Source organism: Coturnix japonica, chromosome 2, assembly GCF_054131305.1.
Source record: "Coturnix japonica strain WE chromosome 2, WE-NBRP24, whole genome shotgun sequence".
NCBI classification, from domain to species: domain Eukaryota; kingdom Metazoa; phylum Chordata; class Aves; order Galliformes; family Phasianidae; genus Coturnix; species Coturnix japonica.
The window spans coordinates 75,818,068-75,842,581 of NC_140664.1; the positions used below are offsets into that span (position 1 = coordinate 75,818,068).

At 42.3% G+C, this 24,514-nt stretch overlaps 2 protein-coding genes and 2 long non-coding RNA genes across 8 annotated transcripts in view; 3 read left to right on the forward strand and 1 right to left on the reverse strand.

Annotated features, from left to right (window-relative positions):
* LOC146761962 (uncharacterized) lies at nt 1-7,293 on the forward strand. The gene is made up of 2 exons (XR_014943583.1): nt 1-110; nt 6,618-7,293. It is a non-coding gene; the product is annotated as an uncharacterized LOC146761962 (long non-coding RNA).
* The window catches only part of BPHL (biphenyl hydrolase like), a 23,263-nt gene continuing 5,722 nt past the window's right edge, over nt 6,974-24,514 (reverse strand). Inside the window, exons 4-8 of one of the 4 annotated variants that reach the window (XM_085540285.1) lie at nt 22,906-23,059; nt 20,356-20,484; nt 18,671-18,794; nt 16,158-16,265; nt 6,974-8,412 (exon numbers count right to left, since the gene is read on the reverse strand). In XM_085540285.1, coding sequence (XP_085396411.1) covers nt 16,178-16,265; nt 18,671-18,794; nt 20,356-20,484; nt 22,906-23,059 — 495 coding nt within the window. In that variant the 3' untranslated portion in view covers nt 6,974-8,412; nt 16,158-16,177. Of the gene's footprint in view, nt 8,413-16,043; nt 16,266-18,670; nt 18,795-20,352; nt 20,485-22,905; nt 23,060-24,514 lie in introns of those variants that run through there. The other 3 variants (XM_015854568.3, XM_015854569.3, XM_015854567.3) reach the window with 3 other exon arrangements.
* Nucleotides 13,204-15,902, forward strand: LOC107309619 (tubulin beta-1 chain). Its single transcript, XM_015854566.3, has 4 exons — nt 13,204-13,313; nt 13,940-14,048; nt 14,299-14,409; nt 14,620-15,902. Exons 1-4 carry the CDS (start codon nt 13,257-13,259, stop codon nt 15,678-15,680), a joined length of 1,338 nt encoding a protein of 445 aa, XP_015710052.2. The 5' UTR covers nt 13,204-13,256; the 3' UTR covers nt 15,681-15,902.
* Nucleotides 19,406-24,514, forward strand: part of LOC107309621 (uncharacterized) — a 5,310-nt gene continuing 201 nt past the window's right edge. The window contains exons 1-3 of one of the 2 annotated variants that reach the window (XR_014943582.1): nt 19,406-19,543; nt 21,069-21,092; nt 21,766-21,878. This is a non-coding gene — a long non-coding RNA (uncharacterized LOC107309621). Of the gene's footprint in view, nt 19,544-20,953; nt 21,093-21,765; nt 21,879-24,514 lie in introns of those variants that run through there. The other variant, XR_001553260.3, reaches the window with a different exon arrangement.

Consider the following 24,514-nt stretch of genomic DNA (forward strand, 5'->3'; position numbering starts at 1 on the left):
ACATATTTACACTGCTGCTGTTTGATGCTCTCAGTAATTGCAACAAGAAGTGGACCTCCTGCCAGGCAGCTGAGTGGTGCAGCAGGATCCTCGTGTGCATCTTTGCTAAGGTAAATTCAGCTTTTTTTTTATGGTGAGGGCGGTGGGATTTGTTGTACCGTGTGCCAAAAGTGCACAAGAAGCCTAGGTGAATTTGAGATGGGGCAAGCCTGCAGCATAGTCACAAGTTATTATAATATCTGAGACTCTTCTACAGGATGAGAGTAAAATCCTATACCCAGAATAGTAGTTATCCCATATGTGAGCTCGCAGTTGTTAGTTCCCCCAACACTGCTTAGGGAAGTGCTCTTATGCTTAAAAAAACCCACCACATTGTGAGAGCTGCTAGTAATGCTATAACCACTGCTGTCCTTACTGTTCAGAGGGAACAGCTATCCACCTATTTGCAATCTCTTGTGTGATCCTATAATGGGACTCTGGCAAGGCATTACCAGAATCAACACTTAATTAGTGCACAGTAGCTCCCTTTTATCTTGCCTGTTTTGGCTCTGTTAGTGGACTCTATTGCTTGAGCATACCGATGTTTTGCTGATGGGCTTGTTATCCTCCAGTAAGGTCTGAGATTGTGTGCAGAACAACAAGCTTTTCATGCAGTTTCTTTTCTCATCTCTATCCTTCATTTCACATGAAACCTCTGAAAAGAGAGGTGAGGAGCACTTAAAATGCCTGAACCGTCTGTAAACAAACACAGCACTCATAATAGCACTTGTATTTCTTAGAACATGAGCAGTTCTGGGATTAAGTATTAAACAAATTAAGGTTGTTTTAGTAACTGAGTTACTGTGTGCTGCCTCTGGGCCCTTTGAGAAATAACAACCTGTCTGGTTGTCACAGTAACCTTCCCTTGAAATTGCCCAACTGGATTGTGCTCGAACCTGTTTGTCATAAACTTGATTCCTAAAGGTGAGAAGGGAAGATGGAGAACAAATTTAGTTCCTCAAAAAGATTAGAATCTGGTCATTGATAGTGACAGTAAAGATCTTTCTACAGTGGGACCTTACAGAGTTTCACTAGTGTTCAGCATGTTCAGATCCTTTTTCTTAGTGTAATTGCTCTTCAGCTAACACTTAGATATAGTTAACCCAAGAGAACCATTGCACTACAGCTCCTGTATTAGAAAGTAGGACACCTTCCTACATTGCTTTCTTGGAAACAACACTGTTGTTTCTTCCTCTTCCCAAAGGAAGAGAAACCATAAGTGGTGGTACAGAAACATGTCCATCCTACACAGCTTATTTGCCAGCCATAATACTTAAGAAAATCAAACAAACCCACTTCCCACATAACTTTAGTAGGAGTTAAGGGTAATACAGGAAAGGGGGACACTAGGAGACTTAAAAGGGAGGCTTAATCCTGTTGGATAGGAGTAGTAAATCAATTATAATGGAAGATAATCCTCATATTGTGACTGGAAGTTGCAATGCAGGTTTTTTTCCTGCTGTACCTTTGAGTTTTATCTGCATCTACACTTAGGGGACCGTTTGTTATAAAAGCTGATGACTGCTGTATGCAAAGCAACAAACAAATGTCTCTTCATATGTTCACAGCTCTACTTCTTTCACAAAGAGCGGAACCACTGAAACTATTTCAGATTAAATAATCTGATTGCCTTAGCCTGTGTCAGCTGGTGACTTGTTCTTATATATGCGATAAACAGCTCTAGGATTTAAGGTCTTGTATGAAGCATCCTTTCTGGACAAAATGATGGTAGATACCACAGGCTCAGCGGGGTTCAGTTTAAACCATGTGGCTCTGTCTCGCTCCAATTTAGGAGTGAGGCAAAGGTTCTTTTGATAATGTTATGCCCGGCGTGAGATTAAGAAGAAGAACATTCAAATGTTGATCCGACCAGTTTCTTGGAAGTAATAGACAATTGAGGGGATGGGGAAGGGAGAGCGGCGAATGCCAAAATTAGGGTGATGGGGAAGGGAAAGTAGGCGATAGAAAAAGGTAGAAAAGAGCAAGAATTACGTTAAAGCGGGGAATAGTAACCTCCTGGATGCAGCAGCGTCCCGTAGCACGTTGTTAACGTTGGTCTGGGGCAAAATAAGCGTAGGGGAGAGCAGCAGCGAAGTAGCAGGCCGCAGATCGATGAAACGCAGAGAAGATGGTCAGAGTAGCGAGGTCTCAGGAAGTGGAGTCTCGGGCAGTGAGGTCCCTCGAAGTAGAGTCTCGAGCAGCAATCCCAGAAGAGATAATAGGCAGCAGTAGGACAACGGTGGAGGAATCTGAGGTCAGATACCTAGATGCCCACAAAGGTTCTTCAGCATGCAGGCGCTCGCGTAGAGAGGCATCTGATGACAGAAAACCTCCTTGTTTCCGTAGTGAGGCATCTGGTGTCAGAAAACCTCCCAAATTCAGTGTTTGTCCGTGCCCTTTTTATCCTTCTTTCCAGCCTTCGAGACATTTCGGGACGGCTCGGGTCAGAGTCCTGTGATTTCCTCAGAGATGTCAATCTTCCTTGAGATGAGCCAACACGAGAGGAAGACCACTTAAGGGCCATCAGTCCTCAGAGATGGCCATCTTCCTTGAGATAGGCCAACACAAAAGACCACTTAAGGGCTATTGATCAGTATCTTATCTCCCTTTCGTAGCTCCCGGACTTGTCCATCTCCTAAACAAAGGGATTTCTCGAACCTTGGTTCCTGTGTGTCTCAGACAAAGGCAGTCCTGGAACCTTGGCCAGGACTTGCCTGAACTTGTCCATTTCAGCAAACTTTGAGACAGTAATGTAAAAAGCATGGCCTCTTACAGGCTCATCTGTGTTAAGTGGTTTTATCAAAAAATGGCTTCTTTCATTTAAACATAGTAATGGTGACCTGTAGGAAAGCATCCTATCCTGTCAACTGTTAGAATTGATGGTGTCAGGAAAGGGAGCTGTCTCTTTCGTCTGCTTTGTTTGATGTCTGCCATTTTAAGGTGTTAGCAGAACAATTTGACTAATAAAAGCTACAAGAGAACAACTGTATACAAGTGGATGCATAGGTGATAAAGCTAAATATGGCTGTAAATGCTTTAAATTACATGAGGTTTAGGGTTTAGTAACCTGAGATGCCAACTCTTGAATTCCCTGTTCTAGGATCTCAGTCTAAAGGTACTGTACAGTGTTGTGGAAGGTTAGTCCCATATTTGGTCTGGACCTGAAAGAAACAAGTCTGGTACCCTCTGTCACAAATTTCACATGAGCTAGTATCCAAAAGCTTGAAACATTCAAGTATCTACTGAGAATGTAGGCCTACATCAGCTTTTCAACAGATGTTTTTTAGTCTGTCAGATGGGAGTAACAGTTTTCCTTCATTCAACATGAGATGCGCTTCTACATCAGAATAGGATTGCATTTAGGATAGTCAGGATACAGGATAGTCCCAGTGATGTGATCATCTAAGAATGAAATCTATGGGGACTGTCCTGTTGCCAGAAGCTTCTTTGCAGAAAGTATGAGATAAAGAAGTTTGTTTTCTTCACTTAGAACCTGAAGAAAGAAGGGAATATAATCTCTACACTAGTTCTCTGCACAAGTGGAGGCCTAAAAACTCTGATAGTTAAAGAAATATCCTGCTTCTGAATGATAGTCTCATATTCTCCATGCTACAGTAGTATGGTGCTAGTAGATCATTCCAGGCATCTGAAAGTGCCTCCTGCCTAGACAAACCACAAACAGTCTGTTATGGGACAGGGATGTTGCAATGCACTGCTGCAAAATGTAGTGGTGGTGCCTAGAGAAACAGGCTTTCTTAACTCAAAAAACAGGGCCAGAACATCTATTATAACATTCTATGCAGAAGGGAAGAGTTCTCCTCTGACTTGCTTCTTTTGCTGCTCTGTGAGCTGAATAACAAGTTCTTATCAGGATGAACCCTGATGCTAGCTTAAAATACAATTAGTTTTGTAATTATTGCATTGAGGTATTTTTACAGAATTACCTTACTATCTATTTTTAAAGGTTCAATTCATTCTGCTTCACAGGGAGGTGGGGTCTCAGTTAGTGGATTATTTTTCTATGTAATAGGGCCTAAAAATGTTAATTGCTAAAGGGATGAGGAAATGGGAATCCTCCCTAGAGAGGCCATGTGTATCAAGTAAATGGGGTGGTCCTGCCCTTTCTGCCAGGGGATGTTACTTTTCCATTAGGCACTGCAGTATCACTGGAAGTATACAGTAGTTACTGGTCAGATACTACAGCCTGCATAGGAGCTACAAGTAACACTTACTTGGCACATGGGAGGCACTGTTCTCTCACTCCTCAATATTCCTGTGCACTTTGTTCCACATTTGTTGTCTTCATTAAACAAATCTCATGACTCTGCTCTGGGCTCAGTGTAACTCAGGTGAGGTTTTTCCTCAACTTCCACTCTGCAAAAAATAAGCCTTTGTAGTATTTGTAGCACTTTTAAATGTGATTGAATCAAAAGGTCTCGAGAGTTTTTCTCCTACCAATCTCAAATTGCCACACTAAGCATCGGCCTTCTGATGTTCCACCAATAACCTGTTCTGTTCTTTGTTAAAATGGGAAAGTACATTCTACTGCTTACCAGTGGTTCCATTTTAGATGCTTGTTATCTTTTAGCTTGTCTACATGAGAAATCAAAATGGAAGCATTTGGTCGTACAGTAAAGTGCCTGAGGCCGTGGGGTATTTTGGAAAAAGACATTACTCTATTGGACACTTACCCATCTGGAGCCCTTTGAGCATTTCTTTTAATGCATGTTGAAGGTATTGAGAGGAGCCCAATCCCTCAGTTCTTACCAGCAAAGGAAATACAATTCAACAATTCATCAATTCAACAATTACAGTTGATAATCTTCTTCCTCCCTGAGCAGTTTAATAATGACCAACCTGTTTATCTGCTTGTAGCTTCAGTCTCCAGTTTCAAGTAGTTTATTAACAGCTGCCAGAAAGACAAATCACTTATTTTCAGAGTATTGTTAAATTGGTTGTCCACTTACAGTAAGAAAGTAATTTCACAGTAGATCTTTTCATCCTTCTCACTCAAAGCCATTTTTCTTTTATGGGCAGAGTTTTTCTCTTGAGAGAACATCAAGCTGGCTTTAAATTCCTGCTTATTAACATTTGATTCTTCTGAGACACAGATTTTCAAACTGGTCTGAGTGACTGATATGTCATCTTTTATAATCAGGTTGTGCTTCTCACCTGGCTTCTCACCTGATAAACTCAAGGCTTTTTTTGTCAAGAATGTATTTATCATAGCAAACAGAAATGCTAGTAATTCAGCTTAAGAATGTGAAAGCACTTGCTCCAGGAGATGGAATGGCTGCCCTGGCAGAGGCTGTAGAGTTTGTTCAGTAAACAGCTTTGTGTTGTTTTGCAGTGAAAAATGTTTCTGCCTTTTTACTATGGATCTGACAAATACACTGCCTGCCTCTGCAGTGAATAATTAAACGGGGCTTTCAAGCAGAATTCAATTGGCCTCACAAAAAAAAAAAACCAAAACAAAATACCTTTACATGCATTAAATGAAATTCAAGTATGGCTTAATCTACTACTATGCATCCAGCATAATCCCAGTTTTATTGTTAATAAATAATTAGAATGAGTAGTATTTGAAAATGCCAGCTCCACACTAGAGGATAGGGGAGAGTGAGTTTGAATTAAAGGTTTCCAGGGCTTTAAGAGAACTGCTACTCGTGGAAGTGGGTGGCTCCATGGGTGAGACTCATTCATTATCCTTCTGCTGCTGAAAAGGATAGTCCTACCCACTGCCTTGCTTTAGGGATTTTAATTCCCTCTGGAGCATGTCTGACTCCTCTATGAGTCAGTTTCCTAAAACATAAGGATGTGGTAAATGAGGTGGGAAGAAGCTTTTTCTTGGATTAAAGAATATGTCAAAGTGAGAACTGCTACAGAGAAGGCAAAAAAAAAAAAAAACAGTTTCTGCAAGGGAGAGCAGAGCAGGTGCATGATTGGATGGAGCCACCTGGAGCAACACCACCCTGGTCTCTTGCAGAGAACCCGGGTGATTTTAAGCAATTTATATCAAATCCCACCACAGACTGTGGCATCTCTTAGAATTTTCCCAGGATAAAGCCTAGAGTTAGCAAGTGTCTGTTTGAATTACAAGTAATGATTGGATTTCAAGATAGAGCAAGGAGGCTGAGGAACAAAAGGAACTGTGACTAGCTGATCAAAGCCTCTGTCTGTTCCTTGTTCTCACTGACGAGTGGGAAATAGGCTGCCCTGGAAAACATGATAGCAGCATTTCATTTATATTGATGCTGGAATCGGTTGTATATTGACTCGAAGGTCTTAGCTGATAGAGACAGCAAACAGATTTCATCTTCTGAGTGATCTTAAAAGGTAGATGCATCCTGGGTGGGGGCAGGAGCCATCTGGCAGCTACCCCATCACATCTGGTGTGCCAAGTGGAAATAATGAGAGGCTGCATTGTTTTGCCTCTTTCCTTCTCAGTAAATCTGTGCCTGGTGATGATAAACATATTTTCTCCTTTCTGCAGTCATTTAGTGTTATCATAATGATTGTATTTGTTATGGTAACTTTTGGAAGCCAGATGAGCAGAGTCTGTTTGTCGTGTCCTTCAGGACTATGTCAACAAATTCCTGACTCAGAGGTTACAGGCCAAGTTCCCAAGAGGAGCCACGGGGTATGGAAGAAACATTAAGTTCATGAGGAAACGGTTCTCTTCTGAAAAATAAGCACACTTCATTTCAGAACTGACAGTGCCCTATATTGTTCTGTGATGTTGTCTTGCACGCTTGTCCTCTCTCTTCTTTTGTTCTTGGCCAAGCACAGAAATTTCAGTCCAAGGAAAAAGCCCAAGTACAGAAGGCTCTACACTGAGATTGCTTTTGCTCATTCATAAAATTGTGCTCAGCACTGTACTGTGTAACTGCTTTTTTTATAGTGCCTGCAGTGGGCTGTAATTCTGAAGTAAAAATAGATTTTTGTTATTATTTTATTACTAGAATAAAAAATATCTCCACAAATAATCCACCCTCTTGCTGGGGAAAATATTGTTAATACACATTGCTAGTGATTAAGCACTGGATACCATAAGTGATCTCAGAGACTCTATAAGGTGGTAATACTGTTATTGTCTGGTATAATTCAGATGAAAAAGCTAATGGACAGAGCAGCGTCCATTGATTTCAATGGGAAGACTCAAAAAATCATTTCATTTCTGATACGTGTGTCTAAGCACTAGGTGCTATCACTCCTTGTAAATGAGAATAAAGCCATAGGCAGATGCTCAACCTATTACTGTGTATGCTTCAGCAGCTCCCAAATTTGTGTTTGCAATTCTCCGTCCTACAATAGGAAATTACAGCCACATTAAAATGTGCTAACATTTCCACTGCTTCCCTTGTGCAGCTCATTTCCAAGGCTCTGCTGTTGCCTTGGAAACAGGGGAAGGTAGAGTTTTATTCAGCTGGCTGCTGAGCTGCAAGCAGTGGTTTGGCTGCACAGCGGCACATGGGCGTTCCCATGCACAGGCACTGCAAATCTATGAATGGGGTATTTGGATTTTTATTCATAATACTAAATACCTTCAGTTTGCTTGGGAAGGGGGTGTGGGAACCAAACTATGTTAAAAATGCTATATTGTACCGGTCTACTTATTTAAATGCCATTAGTGGCTATGGTTTTCTTTATAGTGTTTATTTGCCAAAATGTAGGATTCTGGATTGATGTTTAAGTAATTAATGTTTAATTTTCTTTGCTGTGTGTTCAGGAGTGCTCAGTGTTACTGCAGACAAAGGATCTTTTTAGGCACATAAACATGAGCCTCGTTGTAAGTGCTCTTTTTCTTTTTTAATCTGGAGTTACATCCCTAAAAACCAGTGGGAATCTACAAAGAAATGGGTGTTATAGCTTCTGTGAATTAACAAGTTCAAAATCCTTAAGAGTGTAATAATAATAAAGCTCTAAGGAAGCCACTGTGTGTATGTGGAAGGAAGGCATGTCAGAGAGTGTCCAGGTACCTTCAAATAGGGAATAAGAATGCCTAAAGCTGTTGCTTTGTAGATTTCCAAGAGTAACTTGGCAGCCAAAAAGCTCTTAAATACTTATGTATATCCCACAGAGATGCTGAGAGGGACAGCTGTTTTGCAGCTCTGCAAATAGTGAGAAGATGTAACAGTCCAGTGCTGCCTAAAAATATGCAGGCGACTCCCACACCATGCAGAAATGTATACGCACAAGTTGCACCTGCAGTAACAAAGATTGCCTGTGACTAAGTACTGCAAAAATGTGGCAACAGAAAACACAATAGCAGGATATTTTGTGTTTTGCAAAGCAATAGCACGTAGTTCCATGTGTTACCGAGCTTGAGACAGCCCACGTTCATGATATTTCACTGCAGCTGAGGTTTCTGCCCTGTGGAAGAAAAAGAGACGTGGTTTGTTTGCACATCAGTACACTGAACAAAACTGAGGATTGCTTTTGAAAAATCTCCGCGTTATTTTCCAAAGGTCACAGCAGCCAAATGTAAAACAAAGGAAATGTCAGTGACTTACTAGATCAGTTATTAGTTCACATCTGCAAAGTTCTGCTTGTTTTGTTGTAATTGTAATTTAATGTTATAATATATATAATGTAATATAGTACATATAATATATGTACATATAGTACATATAATATAGTACAGATAATATATATAATGTAATATAGTACAGTGTGGCGCTAGGACCAATAATCCATCGACCTGATGTTACTCGTCACATGTGTTGGTCTGCTCCTCTCCCTTTCACAGAACCAATGAATTGTTGAAGTGGGGAGGTATCACTTGAGATCATCCAGTCCAATGCTACACCCAGCCCAGCAGGATCAGCTACAGTAGATTGATCAGGGCTGTGTCCAAAGTTCTGAATATCTCCAAGGATGGAGATGCCGCAGTCTCTCTGGACAGCATGTCTCTGTGTCTGATATCAAAGCTTTTTCCTATGTTACATTTAGTTGCTGATATTCCACTATGTGCACATTGCTTCTCCTCCTGACATTAGGTGCTACTGAGAAGAGCCAGGCTCTATCTATCTTCTTTGTATCTTTCCTCCATGTATTTATGAGATTCTTGATAAGATACCCCCCCATAATTCCCCAGGACAACCCATCCTAGCTCCCAGTTTCTCCTTGTATGATGACAGTCTCTAGTCTCTTAACCTTTATGGTTCTTCACTGGACTTACTACAATGTCTTCTCTCTTGTAATGGGGAGCAGACTACAGAATTTAGATGCATAATTCCAGATGTGTTTCATCATTGGCTGAGTAGAGGGCAGAGATTCCCTTCCTTGAACTGCTGGACTAATATAGCTCAGGTTGCTGCTGGACACCCTTGTAGCAAGGTCATACTGCTGGCTTACATTCAACTTGGCACCCACCAAGACCCCCCAGGCCCCTTCCTGTAAAGCTGTTTTCCTTCTGGGTGGCCTCCACCATGCACTGGTGCCTGGGGTTCTTTCCCTCCAGATGCAGGACTTTGCTCTTCCCCTTGTTGAACTTTGTGAGGTTCTGATCAGGCATTTATTCTGCCAGTTAAGAGTCCTTTTATTTGTTTCTACTTTCAAACTGTCAGTTCAGCTAGTTTTCTCTCCCTCTTGCTGCCTGTTTATCTAGGCCATACCTCAATGATTTCCTTACCAGGATGTTACAGGAGACAGTTCAAAAGCCTGCATAGCGTAAATGATATTCAATGCTCTTCACCACCAGTAATTGTAGAAGGCTGTCAGCTAGGTCAGGCATAACTGGCTCTTGTTAAATCCATGCTGACTAATGCCGATCACCTTTTTGACCCTAATGTGTTCAGAAGTTGTTTCCTGAAGAATTTATTCTCCCATCTTTCTAGGAATTGACGTAAGGCTGACTGACCTGTTCTCTGATCTTCCTTGTTGTTCCTCTTGAAGTTAGCAGTGACATTTTCCTTTTTATAATCCTTGGGAAGATTCTCCAGTTGCTGTGATATTTCGAAGATTGTGAAGTGTCCTCATAATGACATTAGACAGCACTTGTGAGTGTGTCTCACCAATGTCTATGCACTTTTTGCATGTTCAGTTCATCTAAGTGTTCCTCAAGAAGATCCATCTCTACTAAAAATAAATTCTCATTGCTCCAAATTTTCCAACAGGTCTCAGAAGCTTGGGATTTCTTAATAGTAAAAAAGATGGAGAAAAAGACATTGAATAACTCTTTGTTTTCCACGTCCTTTGTCATCAGTTCTGTGTTCAGTACTGGGTCTAAAATTTACATTTGCTGCAGATAGGTCAGTAATTCTTGCTGTCATTCACATCCCTTGCTTGATTCAGCTCTGGGTGAGCTTTGACATTCCTAAACCTAACACTGTATACCAGGACAGAGTGTCTATATTCCTCCTGGGTCACATAACCCTACTTTCACCTCCTGTATGTTTATTTCTTACATCTGTGTTTAGCCAGCAGCTACTTGTTTGTCTCCCCAGGCCTCATGCTGCCTTTGCTTGATGTCCCACTTATCAGAAAGCACCATTCTTGAGCTGTTTCATGGAGGTGAGTCATAGAAGTCAATCAGTCCTCTCAGATCTCTCTTCTCTCCAAGACAGTCTCCCATGGGATTTTTCCAAACAGATAACTGAAGAAGCCAAAGTCAGTTCTCCTGAAAGGCTTTGTTGCGATCCTGCTTTTTCTCAGGATCTTGAACTCTGCAATGTTATGGTCACTGAAGCCAAAGATGACTCCAGCCTTTACAGTTCTCACCAGTTCTTCCTTTATAAGAAAGCCCAGCAGCTTTCTTATCTCTCTCCCCTTTGGACTTCACGACAGTAAGTTATCATTGATTTGCTTCCAAAACTTCCAGGAGTTCTTGTATCCTGCTTTGTTGATCCTGCAAGAGATACTCAGAAGATTCAAGTTCCCTTTGAGAATAAGGGTCTGTAGGTGTAAGGCTTTTTCCAGTTCTTTGATCATCTCACCTATATCTTCCTGATCAGGAAGCATGTAGCAACCAACCACCACAATACAGCATACATTAGTTTGCCCTCTAGTCTTGACCCCTTAGATCATCATCCATCCCCAGGCAGAGCTCTGCGTGTTTCTGCTGCTCCTTCACACAAAGGGTAACTCCTCTGCACCTTCCTACCCTGTCCATGCTAAAAGGGCTTTCATTCATCCGTTGCAGCATTCCAGCATTCCACCATGTCTCTGTGATCCCCACAATACCATAGTTCTGCAACTGCATACAGATCTCTCACTCATTGTGCTAATTCCTTGTGCTGTGCTGATTCACCAGCAAACACAGGAGAGTTTTCCATGCTGCCATCAGGGCCTTGGCATTTCTATATTTGTGTGCACGTGTTTGAGGTGGACCTCCTTCATTCCTTCTGAATGTGTTGAATACGAGGTACACCATGCTGATCCCTCTTTGCCAACCTTGTTGGAAGCTGCCAATACCCTTCCTTGGTTCTGCTGTAAAGCTGTCCTTGCCAGGCCAGCAAGTCAAATGAAAAACATTTTTTTTTTTTTTTTTTCCACAACTGAAAATTTACAACTGTAAATTGATTAATGTTTTACAATCAAGTTTCTGTCCAAACCAATTTTAATTTATATGTCCAGCAATGAGGATGCAGATACATCACTCATACAAAATGTCATGGGGCTCTCACTGCAGAGGTAATGGCAGCCCTTAACTACGTAATACAGATCACCTGAGCTGCTTGGGAGGCTCACGATCCCTTTTGGGCTGCCGCCTTCTCCTCCGATTCTTGTAGCACTGCTATGGCTGAAGGAAAGTCACTGTTATAAAAAGGCACATACTACAATGCTCTTTCCTTGATAAGCTTGTTCTATCCTGAGACAGGCTGAGGGAGCTTGGCTTGTTCAGCCTGGAGAAAAGAAGGCTGCAGGGGGACCTCATTACAGCCTTTCAGTACTGAGAGGGAGTCTAGAAAGAGGAGGGGAGTCAACTCTTTGAAAGGGCTGACAATAGCAGGACAAGGGGAAATGGTTTTAAGTTGAAGAAGGGAAGATTTAGGTTGGATGTTAGGGGGAAGTTCTTTACTATGAGTGGTGAGTTGCTGAAACAGGCTGCCCAGAGAGGTTGTGGATGCCCTGTCCCTGGAGGTGTTCAAGGCCAGGTTGGATGGGGCCCTGGGCAACCTGATCTGTTTTTAAATGTGGAGGTTGTTGGCCCTGCCTGTGGCAGGGGAGGTTGGTGCTTGATGATCCTTGAGGTCTCTTCTAACCCAAGCCATTCTGTGATTCCATGATATATTTCATAGAATTTTAGAATGATTTGAGTTGAGAGGGACCTTAAATACCATCTAGTTCCAACTCCTTTGCCTTGGCCAGGGATGCCTTACACTAGATCAGGTGTATATACAACTTGGTTTAAGAAACACGTTTTCTCTGCTTCCCTTGAACTGTCCTTCCTACCACAGCCATCTGCCATGGACTTGGATCAATTTAGTTTATTTCCATATGTCAACAACCAGAGATGTTAGGAGTAAGGTCAAAAATCTTCCCAGATGAGGCGCACAGTGGGTTTCTGTTGACACAGAATACAAGTTCACTTGCAGAAAAACAGACATCCCGTTCCTATGTGCATTCAGGTTACATTGCTGCCAGAGTACTCTCAGCAAAAGCTGCTCTTTTAGCAGCAGGGTGACTTCACGCTGGCCCTCTGCATTCCTCAGCTGGGAGCCTCGCATGGACAGTTCTGACGGCTTGAGCTGAAACAGTACCATACTACTTGAAAGCTGCTGTTGGCTGCACCATGGCTGCCCTCCAATTTCTGCTTGATTTAAGAGTCTGAACCTCTGAACCATGGAACGATGATTTTTGTGCTTCAAAGGTATCAAAACACAGCTCAGCAGGCCCGAGCTAGAAACACAAGCTGGAAGGCGCTGCTAAAACGTAAGCAGTGCAAGCTCTGCTGTTGCAACAGACGAGTAAAGGAACGAGCGCCAGCAGGTGCAGAAGCAGCTCGGTGTAAATTATTCGCAATTCCTGAATTCCAGCTGTCCCCGGCCTCCGAGGGGCAGCTCCACAGCCGGCCCTGAGCTGTCGGACCCCCAACGGGAGACAATACCACAACCCCGCCCCGCTCCAGCGCTTCCACTGGTTGAGCGCCGCTGCCGGGTGGCGTCACCGAGAGGCGGTGCGCAGCGCCCAATTTAAGGCTCGGAGCGGGGCGCGGCCGCCGCAGCGCGGAGAACGGGAGGTGACGGCGTGGAAATAGCTTTGATAGCGGCATCATGCGTGAGATCGTGCACATCCAGGCCGGGCAGTGCGGCAACCAGATCGGCGCTAAGGTACGGGGTCGCCTCTCGGCTGGCTGGGGAGGGTCGTGCGACCGGCACCGGGGTGCAGCTCGCAGCCCCGCGGGGGTTTATCCGCGACCGGAGCGGGGCTGCCCTGCGGCTTCGTGCCACATGGGATGTGCCCGGGTTCTAGTCCGTGGTCGTGCGGAGCCGCCTATGGCTTGTACAGCTCGTGAGGGAGAGGGGTGCAGTGTCAGGGCCAGCCCCGGCTGTGTGCTGGGGCTGCTGTCGTCTTGCGGCGACGCTGCCATGTCAGTAGAACAGCGAGGCTGGTCTAGGCGGTCTCAAGCCACGGCTAGACAATAGAAGAGTATCATATCGATGGGGATGCGTGTGTTGTCGCCCCGTGGACGTGTGCTAAAAATGAATTAGCTCGAATTCCAGCGCTGCAGCTGCCCGTTTGCCCTCCTCCGCTCGGCGCTGCTTCTGTTAATTCAGCTGCCGCGGCCAAAGGAAACTCTTCTGCACTGACTCATGGAGGTGCAGCTTCCTCCTAGGCAGCTGCTCAACCATGCTAGGGAGTGGTCGGGGACGCTGTGTGCACAGGCTGCTAGCACGTGTGATTGGCACTGACCAGCTGTAGTTAACAGCTGCCCCTTCATAAAAATGTCTTCCAGTTCTGGGAGGTCATCAGTGATGAGCATGGGATTGACCCCACCGGCAGCTACCATGGGGACAGTGACCTGCAGCTCGAGAGGATCAATGTGTACTACAATGAAGCTGCTGGTAAGTTTGCCTGCATCCTCTGACACCATTAAATAAACATGGAAGAAATGCCAGTTCATTGTAGCTGGGAAATATCTGAGTAAGGGTTGTGATCTACTTGTGACTTCTAACAGAGCTTTGTTCTCACAATGGCTCTGATAGCACTGCAGTTTTGGTCTAGACAGTGCAACTCTCCAGTGAATTATGGAGAGGCTGAAGGGAGCACAGCAGTGCTGCAGGGCAATAACACTGGCACTGGTTCGTCCCGCAGGTAACAAATATGTCCCCCGTGCCATCCTGGTTGACCTGGAGCCCGGCACAATGGACTCGGTGCGCTCTGGGCCCTTTGGACAGATCTTCCGACCTGACAACTTTGTCTTTGGTGAGTGAGTGTGCCATGGAGGTGTCCCCCAGTGTGCAGGAGGCACATGCGGGAGACTCAGAGCAAGCGTGAGTGAGCTGGGGGGGGTTGGATCCCAGTGGTGCTCTGGGTACTGGAATAAGGGGTGTGGGCCCCGTGGGGTGGGTGGAGGTTGATCTGGGATTCCTTCTGGGGCACTAAGGTGGCACGTTGCTTCTGGTCCACATGTAGGTCAGAGCGGGGCCGGCAACAACTGGGCCAAGGGGCACTACACCGAAGGCGCTGAGCTGGTGGACTCTGTGCTGGACGTGGTGAGGAAGGAGTCAGAAAGCTGCGACTGCCTGCAGGGCTTCCAGTTGACCCACTCTCTGGGTGGCGGCACTGGCTCGGGGATGGGCACCCTCCTCATCAGCAAGATCCGGGAGGAGTACCCCGACCGCATCATGAACACGTTCAGCGTCATGCCCTCTCCCAAGGTGTCGGACACGGTGGTGGAGCCCTACAATGCCACCCTTTCTGTGCACCAGCTGGTGGAGAACACGGATGAGACCTACTGCATCGACAACGAGGCCCTGTACGACATCTGTTTCCGCACCCTGAAGCTCACCACTCCCACGTACGGGGACCTCAACCACCTGGTGTCGGCCACCATGAGCGGTGTGACCACCTGCCTTCGCTTCCCCGGCCAGCTGAACGCCGACCTGCGCAAGCTGGCGGTCAACATGGTGCCTTTCCCGCGGCTGCACTTCTTCATGCCGGGCTTTGCCCCGCTGACCAGCCGTGGCAGCCAGCAGTACCGAGCCCTGACGGTGCCCGAGCTGACGCAGCAGATGTTCGACTCCAAGAACATGATGGCTGCCTGCGACCCCCGCCACGGCCGCTACTTGACAGTGGCTGCCATCTTCCGTGGCCGCATGTCCATGAAGGAGGTGGACGAGCAGATGCTCAACGTGCAGAACAAGAACAGCAGCTACTTTGTGGAGTGGATCCCCAACAACGTGAAGACGGCTGTGTGCGACATCCCCCCGCGTGGGCTCAAGATGTCCGCCACCTTCATAGGGAACAGCACGGCCATCCAGGAGCTGTTCAAGAGGATCTCTGAGCAGTTCACGGCCATGTTCCGGCGCAAGGCCTTCTTGCACTGGTACACCGGCGAGGGCATGGATGAGATGGAGTTCACGGAGGCGGAGAGCAACATGAATGACCTGGTCTCAGAGTACCAGCAATACCAGGATGCCACTGCTGATGAGCAGGGTGAATTTGAAGAGGAAGGAGAGGAGGATGAGGCTTAAGTTCCCTCTAATCTGAAGAACTTCTCTAAAGCTGGCATGTGTATGGAATGAGTTTTGATAGTAGTGGTAAAGCATGTTCTTTAGATGCTGTGTACCCAATTATCCTCTTTGCACTTGTAACTTTGACAGGTTTTATCAATGTAACAGTTCTGAATCCCAAGTTATTACAATGTTCTTTTTTGTCCTTTATAATGTTAAGAGCACATAAAGGCATGCATTCTAGATGATGTTTTCTGTCTTTCTTAACTCCCCCATTGGACACAGCACAGCTATTTCTTTCCCCACTGGCTGAATAAGTTTCAAGACATGTCAGCTGTCTTGAAATGCAGTGGTATTTTCTGATCCACAGAGGCTTACACAGTGTTAATATGGATCCCTCTAATGTGAATATCTTTTTTATTTTCCTTACAGGACTTATATCTAGTGTAAATGAAAAATGAAATCACTAAATTTCCTGAACAGTGCAAGGACAAATACCTTTAACTTTACAGTTTAGGTCACCGTAAGAATTCTTCTACTTCTCTGTTGAACTCTTCTGCAAAACGCAGGTGTAGATTATGCTTTCCTTCTGGCATCAGATGCAACCTTAAAAGAGAAGGCGAGGGGAACCAATATTCTGAATATGCACTATGTTCTGGGAGCACAGGTAAACAGTTTGTTCTTTTCCTTTGCTCTTGGTTACCCAAGTAAAAATATTGATGTAACACTGATGTACTTTTTCCATGTATGTGGATCAGAATGTCAACAGCTGAAACAACAAACATACTTCCTCTGCTTTGGGAAGGATAAGCTCTGTTTTAATCAAATTTGTGTTTCAGACTTAGTTTAAGAACCTTTTTAGTGGTCTGCAAAGATGACAGTGAAATTGAAGCAAGCATGATACATCTAAAGGTATGTCAAACACCTAAGCTGCTTTGCCTCTGTCAGAGAACAGGACAGAATGTCCTGAACAGACTGGGTGGTGAAACTAAATCTGTAGCCACAGCAAGCTTAACTGGCATTTGCAGTTTCTCATTTTTCTGCATAAAAACAAATTCAGAACTAATGTAGTGTAGCATTTTAAAGCAAAAAGGGAAGTCTGTACTTCTGTAGCTGAATTGTGACTTAAGCTACAAAAAGGCTTAGGAGAGTTTCTGGGTAGCTTGAATCTTTAGGCTGCTAACTGATAGGTGAGACAAGACTAAACTAATTGCTGTTGTTTCCTGTCTGAGAAAGGCTTCATGTATGTACTTCTAGCACTTAAATCAGGTTGTGAAACTGTTTTACAAGTTTGAGCCACTTCAACAGCTAAAGACCATGTTGTCTGATGCTTTGCTGTCCTCATACCATTTGAATCCTACAGCAAAGGCAATAACTCTTCTTTTAGTGCTTATTAAGAGATGCTTGGTTTCAGGAAGAAAAGAGTACCAGTGTAATTGTGTAGTTCTCCCAGCACTTCTGTCTGAATTTCATGAATGTTGTTTCTTCAAAGACAAAGCAATACACAGATGTGCAAACATACTACAGCAGTCATGAATACCATCCACAACAGTAAGTAAACCTAATGTTACTTAATTCTAGCCACACAAAGAGAGTTGCACATTACAGAGTAATGGCATGCTTCTGACAGAAACAATGCATCTATATTACAAACAGCAAATCCTTTTCTAATTTAATATTCAGGGGAAAAAAATCTATGCAAGTAAAGGAGATATTCAAATTATTACTGAAAATATGTTGAACTTAAGCCTTTTCACCTTTCATCTGTAGTGCAACAAAAGAAAAATGAGATCATGTGCCTGTCTTTTATCTGTATTTTTGATATTTAATCACTGGCTTAATTTCTTATTGGGCAAATGCATATATGGGAGAGCACATCAGCACAAAGACATGCAAAGAACAGCTTTACATTTTACTGTTTGGCAACTTCTAATGCTTTCTACCCTTATGGTTCTTTTGAAGAAGCTATCTGATCTTTGTCTAGTTTTTGTTACGGCATGCCTTAGCATCTAGAACGTTTTTCAGTGAAATCTAACACTATTACAGGTATTCTAAGCAGGGCATCTGTGGGACTAACTGACTGTCAAGCATTTAAAATAAAAGTCTGTATGTGGTTATTAGGAAGGTCTCCTTATCTTTCCTTTCTTATCTTTACTGTTGCATAATGTCTTTTATGAATGACAGAGCTGACTTTAAGGTAAATATGTCACTCAATTTCTCACAGAGATGACATCAGTGAAACAGATTCTTATACTCTGCTTTCATAAAAATGTTTCGCTTCTTCTAATTCTTCTCTTGAGTGTTAATCAGCATCATCTGTTCCTGAGTAGTAATAGAATCCCTGAATTTACATGCAGAAAGAAAAGAAAGATGGTGAAATCCCTCCTTTTTATGGTAAGTGTTTTTGGGCTTTCAGAATGAATGCTTCAAGACTTTTCTTGTTTATGGAGTAATTCTTGAACATAGCTGTACTTTTTGTTCCCATTTCACTTTTCTGAAACAAATTCATGGAACTTCTGAAAAATAAAATCTTAGAGGCTGTTGCTCACATCAACAAGGAAGAACAGAGATCAGTATCCTCTGCCTCTCTATAGTAACTGGTCATCTTGCTCTATTCATAGCATCTAAATTCATTCCTCCACTGAATGGAACAGAAATTAGGTATCTCACAATGTAAGGAATGCACTGGCTATAACAACAACAACAAAAAAAAAAAAAAAAGTTTTTCCTAAGAATTGGAGTGTGGTGAGATTTGCAAAGATGAAGAGGATCTGCCTAAGTTTCCTTTGGAGAACATGAGGAAGGTACTTATTGAAGTACTGATTCTTCTTACTTTTTACATAGAGAGAAAGGTCTGAATACACTGTTTGCATAACTTGATAGGGAAGTGGAGAATAGTTTCACCTACATCAGGACCAATTTGTCCAAATGCATATATATATTTTTTTAATATTGTGGATTTTAATTTCTTCTTTATCAATCAGTTAGAAACACCCCATCATGTAACTTACCGGGAGCCTTTGATGTGCTCATGAATGTAGTCTGCGTGAAAGCGTGGAACCAAAGGGTCTTTTTCACCATGAATTATTAATGTAGGACATTTAATCTGAGGCAGCAACTGTTGACAGATACTACCTAGGGAGAAAATAAATGAAGGTTACCCTTTATTAAAAAGTAAAAAACGAAAGACCAAAGCAAAGGACTTGAGCTCCACTTGGGTTCTAGCTATTGCTTCTCCTTGCGGATAGCATGCAATTATTCCACAGAAGTGCGTTAACAGGACTAATACTTATTTCTTTTAAGTTGGATGCAAGTAGTAAAATTTGCTCCATTAGTGGTTATTAACAGAAACAGAGCAAGTGAAGCTGCTGTCCCCAGCCCTGCTTTTTTCTCTTCAGCCTTAGTTTTTGTTGCTTTTGCATTCTGTTGCTTTTGCATTCAACACTACATTTTGTTACATAGGTTTACATGACCCCCAAATCTCTTTTGGTGGAGCTTCTCCTCAGCATCTCATCTCCCAGTTTGTACATATGGCATGGGCTTCCTTCCCAGGTGAAGAATCCAGCACTCAGTCTTGTTAAACTTCAAGTGGTTGGTAACTGTTCTGATTTCTAATTTGTCAAGATCTCTCTGCAAATGTTTCTCCATCCTTGATGGAGTCAGCAACTTCTCCCAATTTAGCATCATCAACAAATATGCTCAGAACAACTTCTAGTCCTGCATCCAAGTCATTTATGAAAACACTAAAGAGAACTGGCCCTAAAATGCAGCCCAGTACTAAAGACCTCTAGGAGGCAGGGCTGAAAGCATCACAAAGTTTACATTTTTCTGCAGCTAAGCAGGATCTGTGTACCTTACTTGACAGAAAATACAGGATACAGGAGGTAAGTTTCAACACATTTACCACTGAATTTCATGGCACACAAACCCATATTTCCATAAAGACTTTATTTTTGTATGTGAAGAATTAGATTAGTTGAGCCACTTAAAGACAATAAGTCTTAAAGACTAAAGTCACCTATACTGAAATAAAGGGAGGCTTCAAAGTTTAATTGGCCTGGTTTTGGACTTACTCTTTGTCTATGTAGAGTAATTGGAGAAACTTACAGAGATAAACATTCTGTAATGATTATATTGCCTGGTTTAACTACTGCTATGGATTTTAAACACCCAAGCTGTGTCAATAGTAATTTTTTAAAATGTTTTGTTCAGTTTGAGCTGTCAAAATATGAATTTCCTTCTATTTGTACTCATTATATACTACTAGTTTTTAAAGTGTTTCAGCACCCATTTTCAGAAACTTAATATGAACACACCTCATATTTTGGAGAGCTTACAAGTGTCACCAAGAGCTAGTCCTTTAACTCTAAGAAAGCAGAGGAGAAAACTGCTTAGCAGAATCCCTCCCGTTCAGTCTGCATAACAGAAACTATTTACTAATGTAGTTTAATGGTAGAAGAAGCAGAAAGACTCATCAGCTAATGATTTCCATAAATCTTTTATCCTCCTGTACCTTACTGGTTCTGTGAACTGTCTATGAAGTAACTGCTTTATTCATGGGTGTGAGTCAGATCCAGCTTTTAATGCCATATGAAAAGGCTTTCCTTTCCTGACTGCAGGATTACTGTTAGATTCTTATCCAGAATTGTCTGCTACTATAACTGCTTCAAATTAACACTCTTGGAAGCCTTACCACCTGATTTTTCAGCAAAGCGGGATATTCCATCTACCCAAGCCTCACAGGTTTCTGCAAAGTATTTATGCCCATACAGCTCCTCCAGCGGTTTCTTAACCTTTTCGCTCCATTTTGAAACATCTCGGATACCTACATAAGATAACATTGAAATATGTTAGGATCAGACCTGCAACAAGACAAAACTCAATACTTGTCAACATTTGAATAAGTTTTCAAATGCAGACACGTATTTCAAACTTGAAACTGCACCGAATGGTTTTCAATAGTTCTTAGTTTATTATCCCTGCTGGAGTCTGAGCTACAACACCGTCTTATTACATTCACAAGGAAGAAAACTATACATAGGATAGTTCTATGACTTCTTATTTTTCTTTTGTGAGGGTATGAAGAAGATGAGTTCAAGGAGGTACTTTGTGTATAAAGAGAAGTATTTTTGTAACTGTGGCAGAGCTGGCAGTTCTTTTTATATCCTTCAGCCTTTTGCTTTGGCTTATGGATGGAAGCTCTTCCATGATTCTTAGCACTGTTCAGAAGAATGAAGCTCTTACTAAGGCATTCCAGCAGGCTGACATCATTGCATGTTTGCCCTGGTCTTCAAGAAAAACAAGCAACTTTGCTTAATAGAGCCCAGTGACTCATGACATCCTGACTACAGTTGTTGAAATAATCTGACATTAAGTTCACCTATTTTTCCCCTAACATTTTCATTACAGGTCACAGATCAGACACCCACAGAGGTAACTTTCTTTCAACTCTATTTATTTCAGTTGTAAATTTTTAAATCAAGAAAGCTCAAAATAATGTTGATAAAGCAGAGAATGTGAAAGAGACCTATTCAGTAGTGAAAAGTACCAAATCATCAAACAGTAATATATGCCATATAATATTTGCCATAAGCAAAGCTCTTAATTGGCTTCAAACAGGAATTAAGGGGAAAAGGAGTTTGACATTAATTAGCAAACAGAACCTGTCAAGCCAAATGAGCAAAGCAGTACTGACTGATTGAAAGTGTTGTTTTATAACAGCATCTGATTGGTAACCGCTGGGAAATAAGTTCAATCATCCCAGGCTATCTGTTACTTACTGTTGAGGCTCACCACAAAAACTCCACAAAGAAGCAATCTCCAGAAAGAGATGCTACCTTAGTGGTGGTCAGCCCTAAAATGGAATCTAGGAGAGGTGGAGTCAAGCTCCATCCCTTCTGGTAGCACAGCTGAATTACCTTCACCTGTGCTCCTGCAGCTGACTCGTTGCTTGCCTCAGATGGTTAATCAGAGGTTCAGATTGTGATCAACTGTTTCCCTTACAAAATCTGCTGTTTCATCTGTGCTGACCTTATTTTATGAAGATGAGGGAAAAAGAAAGCTAAATATTGAAACCCTTTCTCTCTTACCAAACCCTCAACCACAGATGAAATGCACTGATACTCAAGCAGCTTTATGGCCCAGAGATGCTGGAAGCACCAATCCACAAAAAGGCCAAAAGTCAGCACTGGAGAAGATGCTACTTGCAGTCTTTTCGAAGTAAGGCTTATTTTATTCCAAATGACTGATTCTGACTGATGTACATTTTGCAATTATTACGTAATAGAACTTCTGTTCATATAATAGCATGTAAAGAACTAAAGTAGCCTGTTTACAAAGCTAAAAAAAGAAACAATAAACTACTGCTACTACTAATGATAATAAAAATGACTTAGCACAGGTGATCTAAGCACACGTGTGAAACACACACATTAGTTACTGAGATGAAAAAACAGCTCGGTTTCACAGCTGGTAGAAATCAAACTCTAATCATTTAAATTAAACTACCCTCAGTTACCCTTGTTGAGAGCCGTTAGGGTTAATTCTTCATTTCTGATTTCAACTAGTGCTTGTTGTTGTTGTTTTGCTTTAGATGGTAAATGGTCAGGTTTTATTTTGCATGAATTTAATAATGATCAGAAATTCGGTGTTTATTTATTTTGGAAAGATTTTGTAACCACAGTAATTAACTTAAAAGAAATGCAAATTAAAAAGGTATTCTGGGATTTTACATGAATAATTCATTTGCTTTCTGACCTCCAAACAGCAAGTTATGAGCTTGTTTTCTTATTATGTATTATACGTGCCCTAGAAGCAAAAGATATTACGTGTTGACGTAACGATTTTCTGTGGACCTTGTCTAAAAGTTGTGCAAGATGTGAGAACGTAAATTCAGCCAAGGGTTGGTAAGATAATTCAGAATTTAACTTTAAGAACTTGGCATAGCAACAAAAATCTTACCTTCTGAAATATGCTACTAGAAGTGATACTTTTTAGCAGCTGTTGGTGAGGATTTCTTTTTAATCCTGCTATGTTACCCTGGAGTAACTGTTGGGCAATTTTTACCTATGATTTTAGTCTATCCCTATGTGTAACAACTTGGTGGATTTTGTACCCTGTTGCTTTAAATTTGTTGTGTCCTCAGCTCTGTCACTACTTAGCTGTAACATGGCAAAGATCCTTAGATGAAGAAGAAATTAATTATTCTAGGATATGATATTTCTCTAGTCATTAATTTCATACGTACCATTATAAATTCTCACGTCCTCTTGAGTAACACTAGCGTTTGCTCCCCAGACAACCATCTTGTGGATAAGAGCTGGATACTTCGCAGCTGCAATGAGTGCTGTAATGCCACCATCACTCCATCCCAGCAAAGAGAACTTCTTAAATTTCAGTGCCTTTTTGGTACAAGAAAGTTATATAAAGCTGATATTTTTCATAAGCATATATAAAGCATTCATCAAAAACTAGCAGTACAGATCTAGATGCAACACTGCATCATTGAATTAGATAGGGTAGCTTCCAGCTAGATTTTCCTGCTATAGTAAAGGTCATACACTTAGAAAAAATAAAAAAGAAACTCCACCCACTCTTCTACTTTTTCATGACTACTTAATAAAACAATCAGTGATTATATTAGACTCTTACTGCATTTAAGAAGCTGTCTTGAAATTAAGAAATGCTTAGTTAGAATGGATAGTGAAGACCTAGAGACCCAGGCTGCCCAGGGGGGTTGTTGATGCCCTGTCCTTGGAGGTGTTCAAGGCCAGCTTGGACAGAGCCCTGGGCAACCTGATCTAGTAAAGGTGTATGTTTGGTGGCCCTGCCAGGCAGGGGGGTTGGAACTACATGATCCTTGAGGTCTCTTCCAACCCGGGTCATTCTGTGATTCTGTGTTAGAGATTCACTTAGTCCTATGACAGTGAAGTCTTGGAGACCGATGGTACATAGAACATGTGGATTCTCTTCATATAAAGTTGGTAAAGACTACTGCAGTGTGGGATGGCATGTAACCAAAGATGAACTTGAGAAAAATAAAAGTTTAAAAATTGGAAAATGAAATCCAGTGATTTAATTTATTGATGCTAGCTGACCTATTTTAAAAACATCTGTAATGACCAAAAAATGCTTAAAGAGTGTTTGCTATAGGATTGTATCAAATTTAGGTGCCTAATCCACATTTTCTGAAGCATACGTGATGTTTTAAATATTAGCACCCCATGAATTTCAATTCAAAACATTAATATTGCAATGCCTTGTTCTTAAAAAGGAAGGCTCAGAACAAAAAAAATACGTCAACCAGGACATTAATTCATTCTGACTTATACATTCCTTTGCACTTAGAATCTGAAACTAGTTTTCTCATATTCCAAGATCTGTGGTAGAGGGTAACAGCAGTGACTGGAGAGAAGATTTTGTGTGATGTTCAGTGAGCAAAAGGTGAGGAAGATAAAGATGCTGGGAAGCAAAGGAATAGACCTCATTGCAGCCCTCCAGCATTTAAAAGGGGATCATAAACAGGAGGGTAATCAACTTTTCACAAGGGTAGATAGTGATAGGACAAGGGGGAATGGTTTTAAGCACAAGGAGAGAAAGCTTAGATTGGATGTCAGGGGGAAGTTCTTTATTATGAGAGTGCTGAGGTGGTTTAACAGGCTGCCTAGAGTGGTTGTGGATGCTCTGTCACTGAAGGTGTCCAAGGACAGGTTGGATGGGGCCCTGAGCAGCCTGGTCTAGTACTAGATCTGGAGGCTGGTGGCCTTGCGTGTAGCAGGGGGGTTGGAACTTGATGATCCTTGGGGTCCTCCCCAAGCCAAGCCATTCTATGAAAGAAATCTGCAATTTGTAGCGGA

Bases quoted from the DNA above. Each gene is read 5' to 3' on its own strand.
- LOC107309619 (XM_015854566.3), top strand. From the start codon at position 13,257: ATGCGTGAGATCGTGCACATCCAGGCCGGGCAGTGCGGCAACCAGATC. The intron at 13,314-13,939 runs GTACGGGGTCGC...AATGTCTTCCAG, and splicing joins GCAACCAGATCGGCGCTAAG to TTCTGGGAGGTCATCAGTGA. The intron at 14,049-14,298 runs GTAAGTTTGCCT...TTCGTCCCGCAG, and splicing joins GTACTACAATGAAGCTGCTG to GTAACAAATATGTCCCCCGT.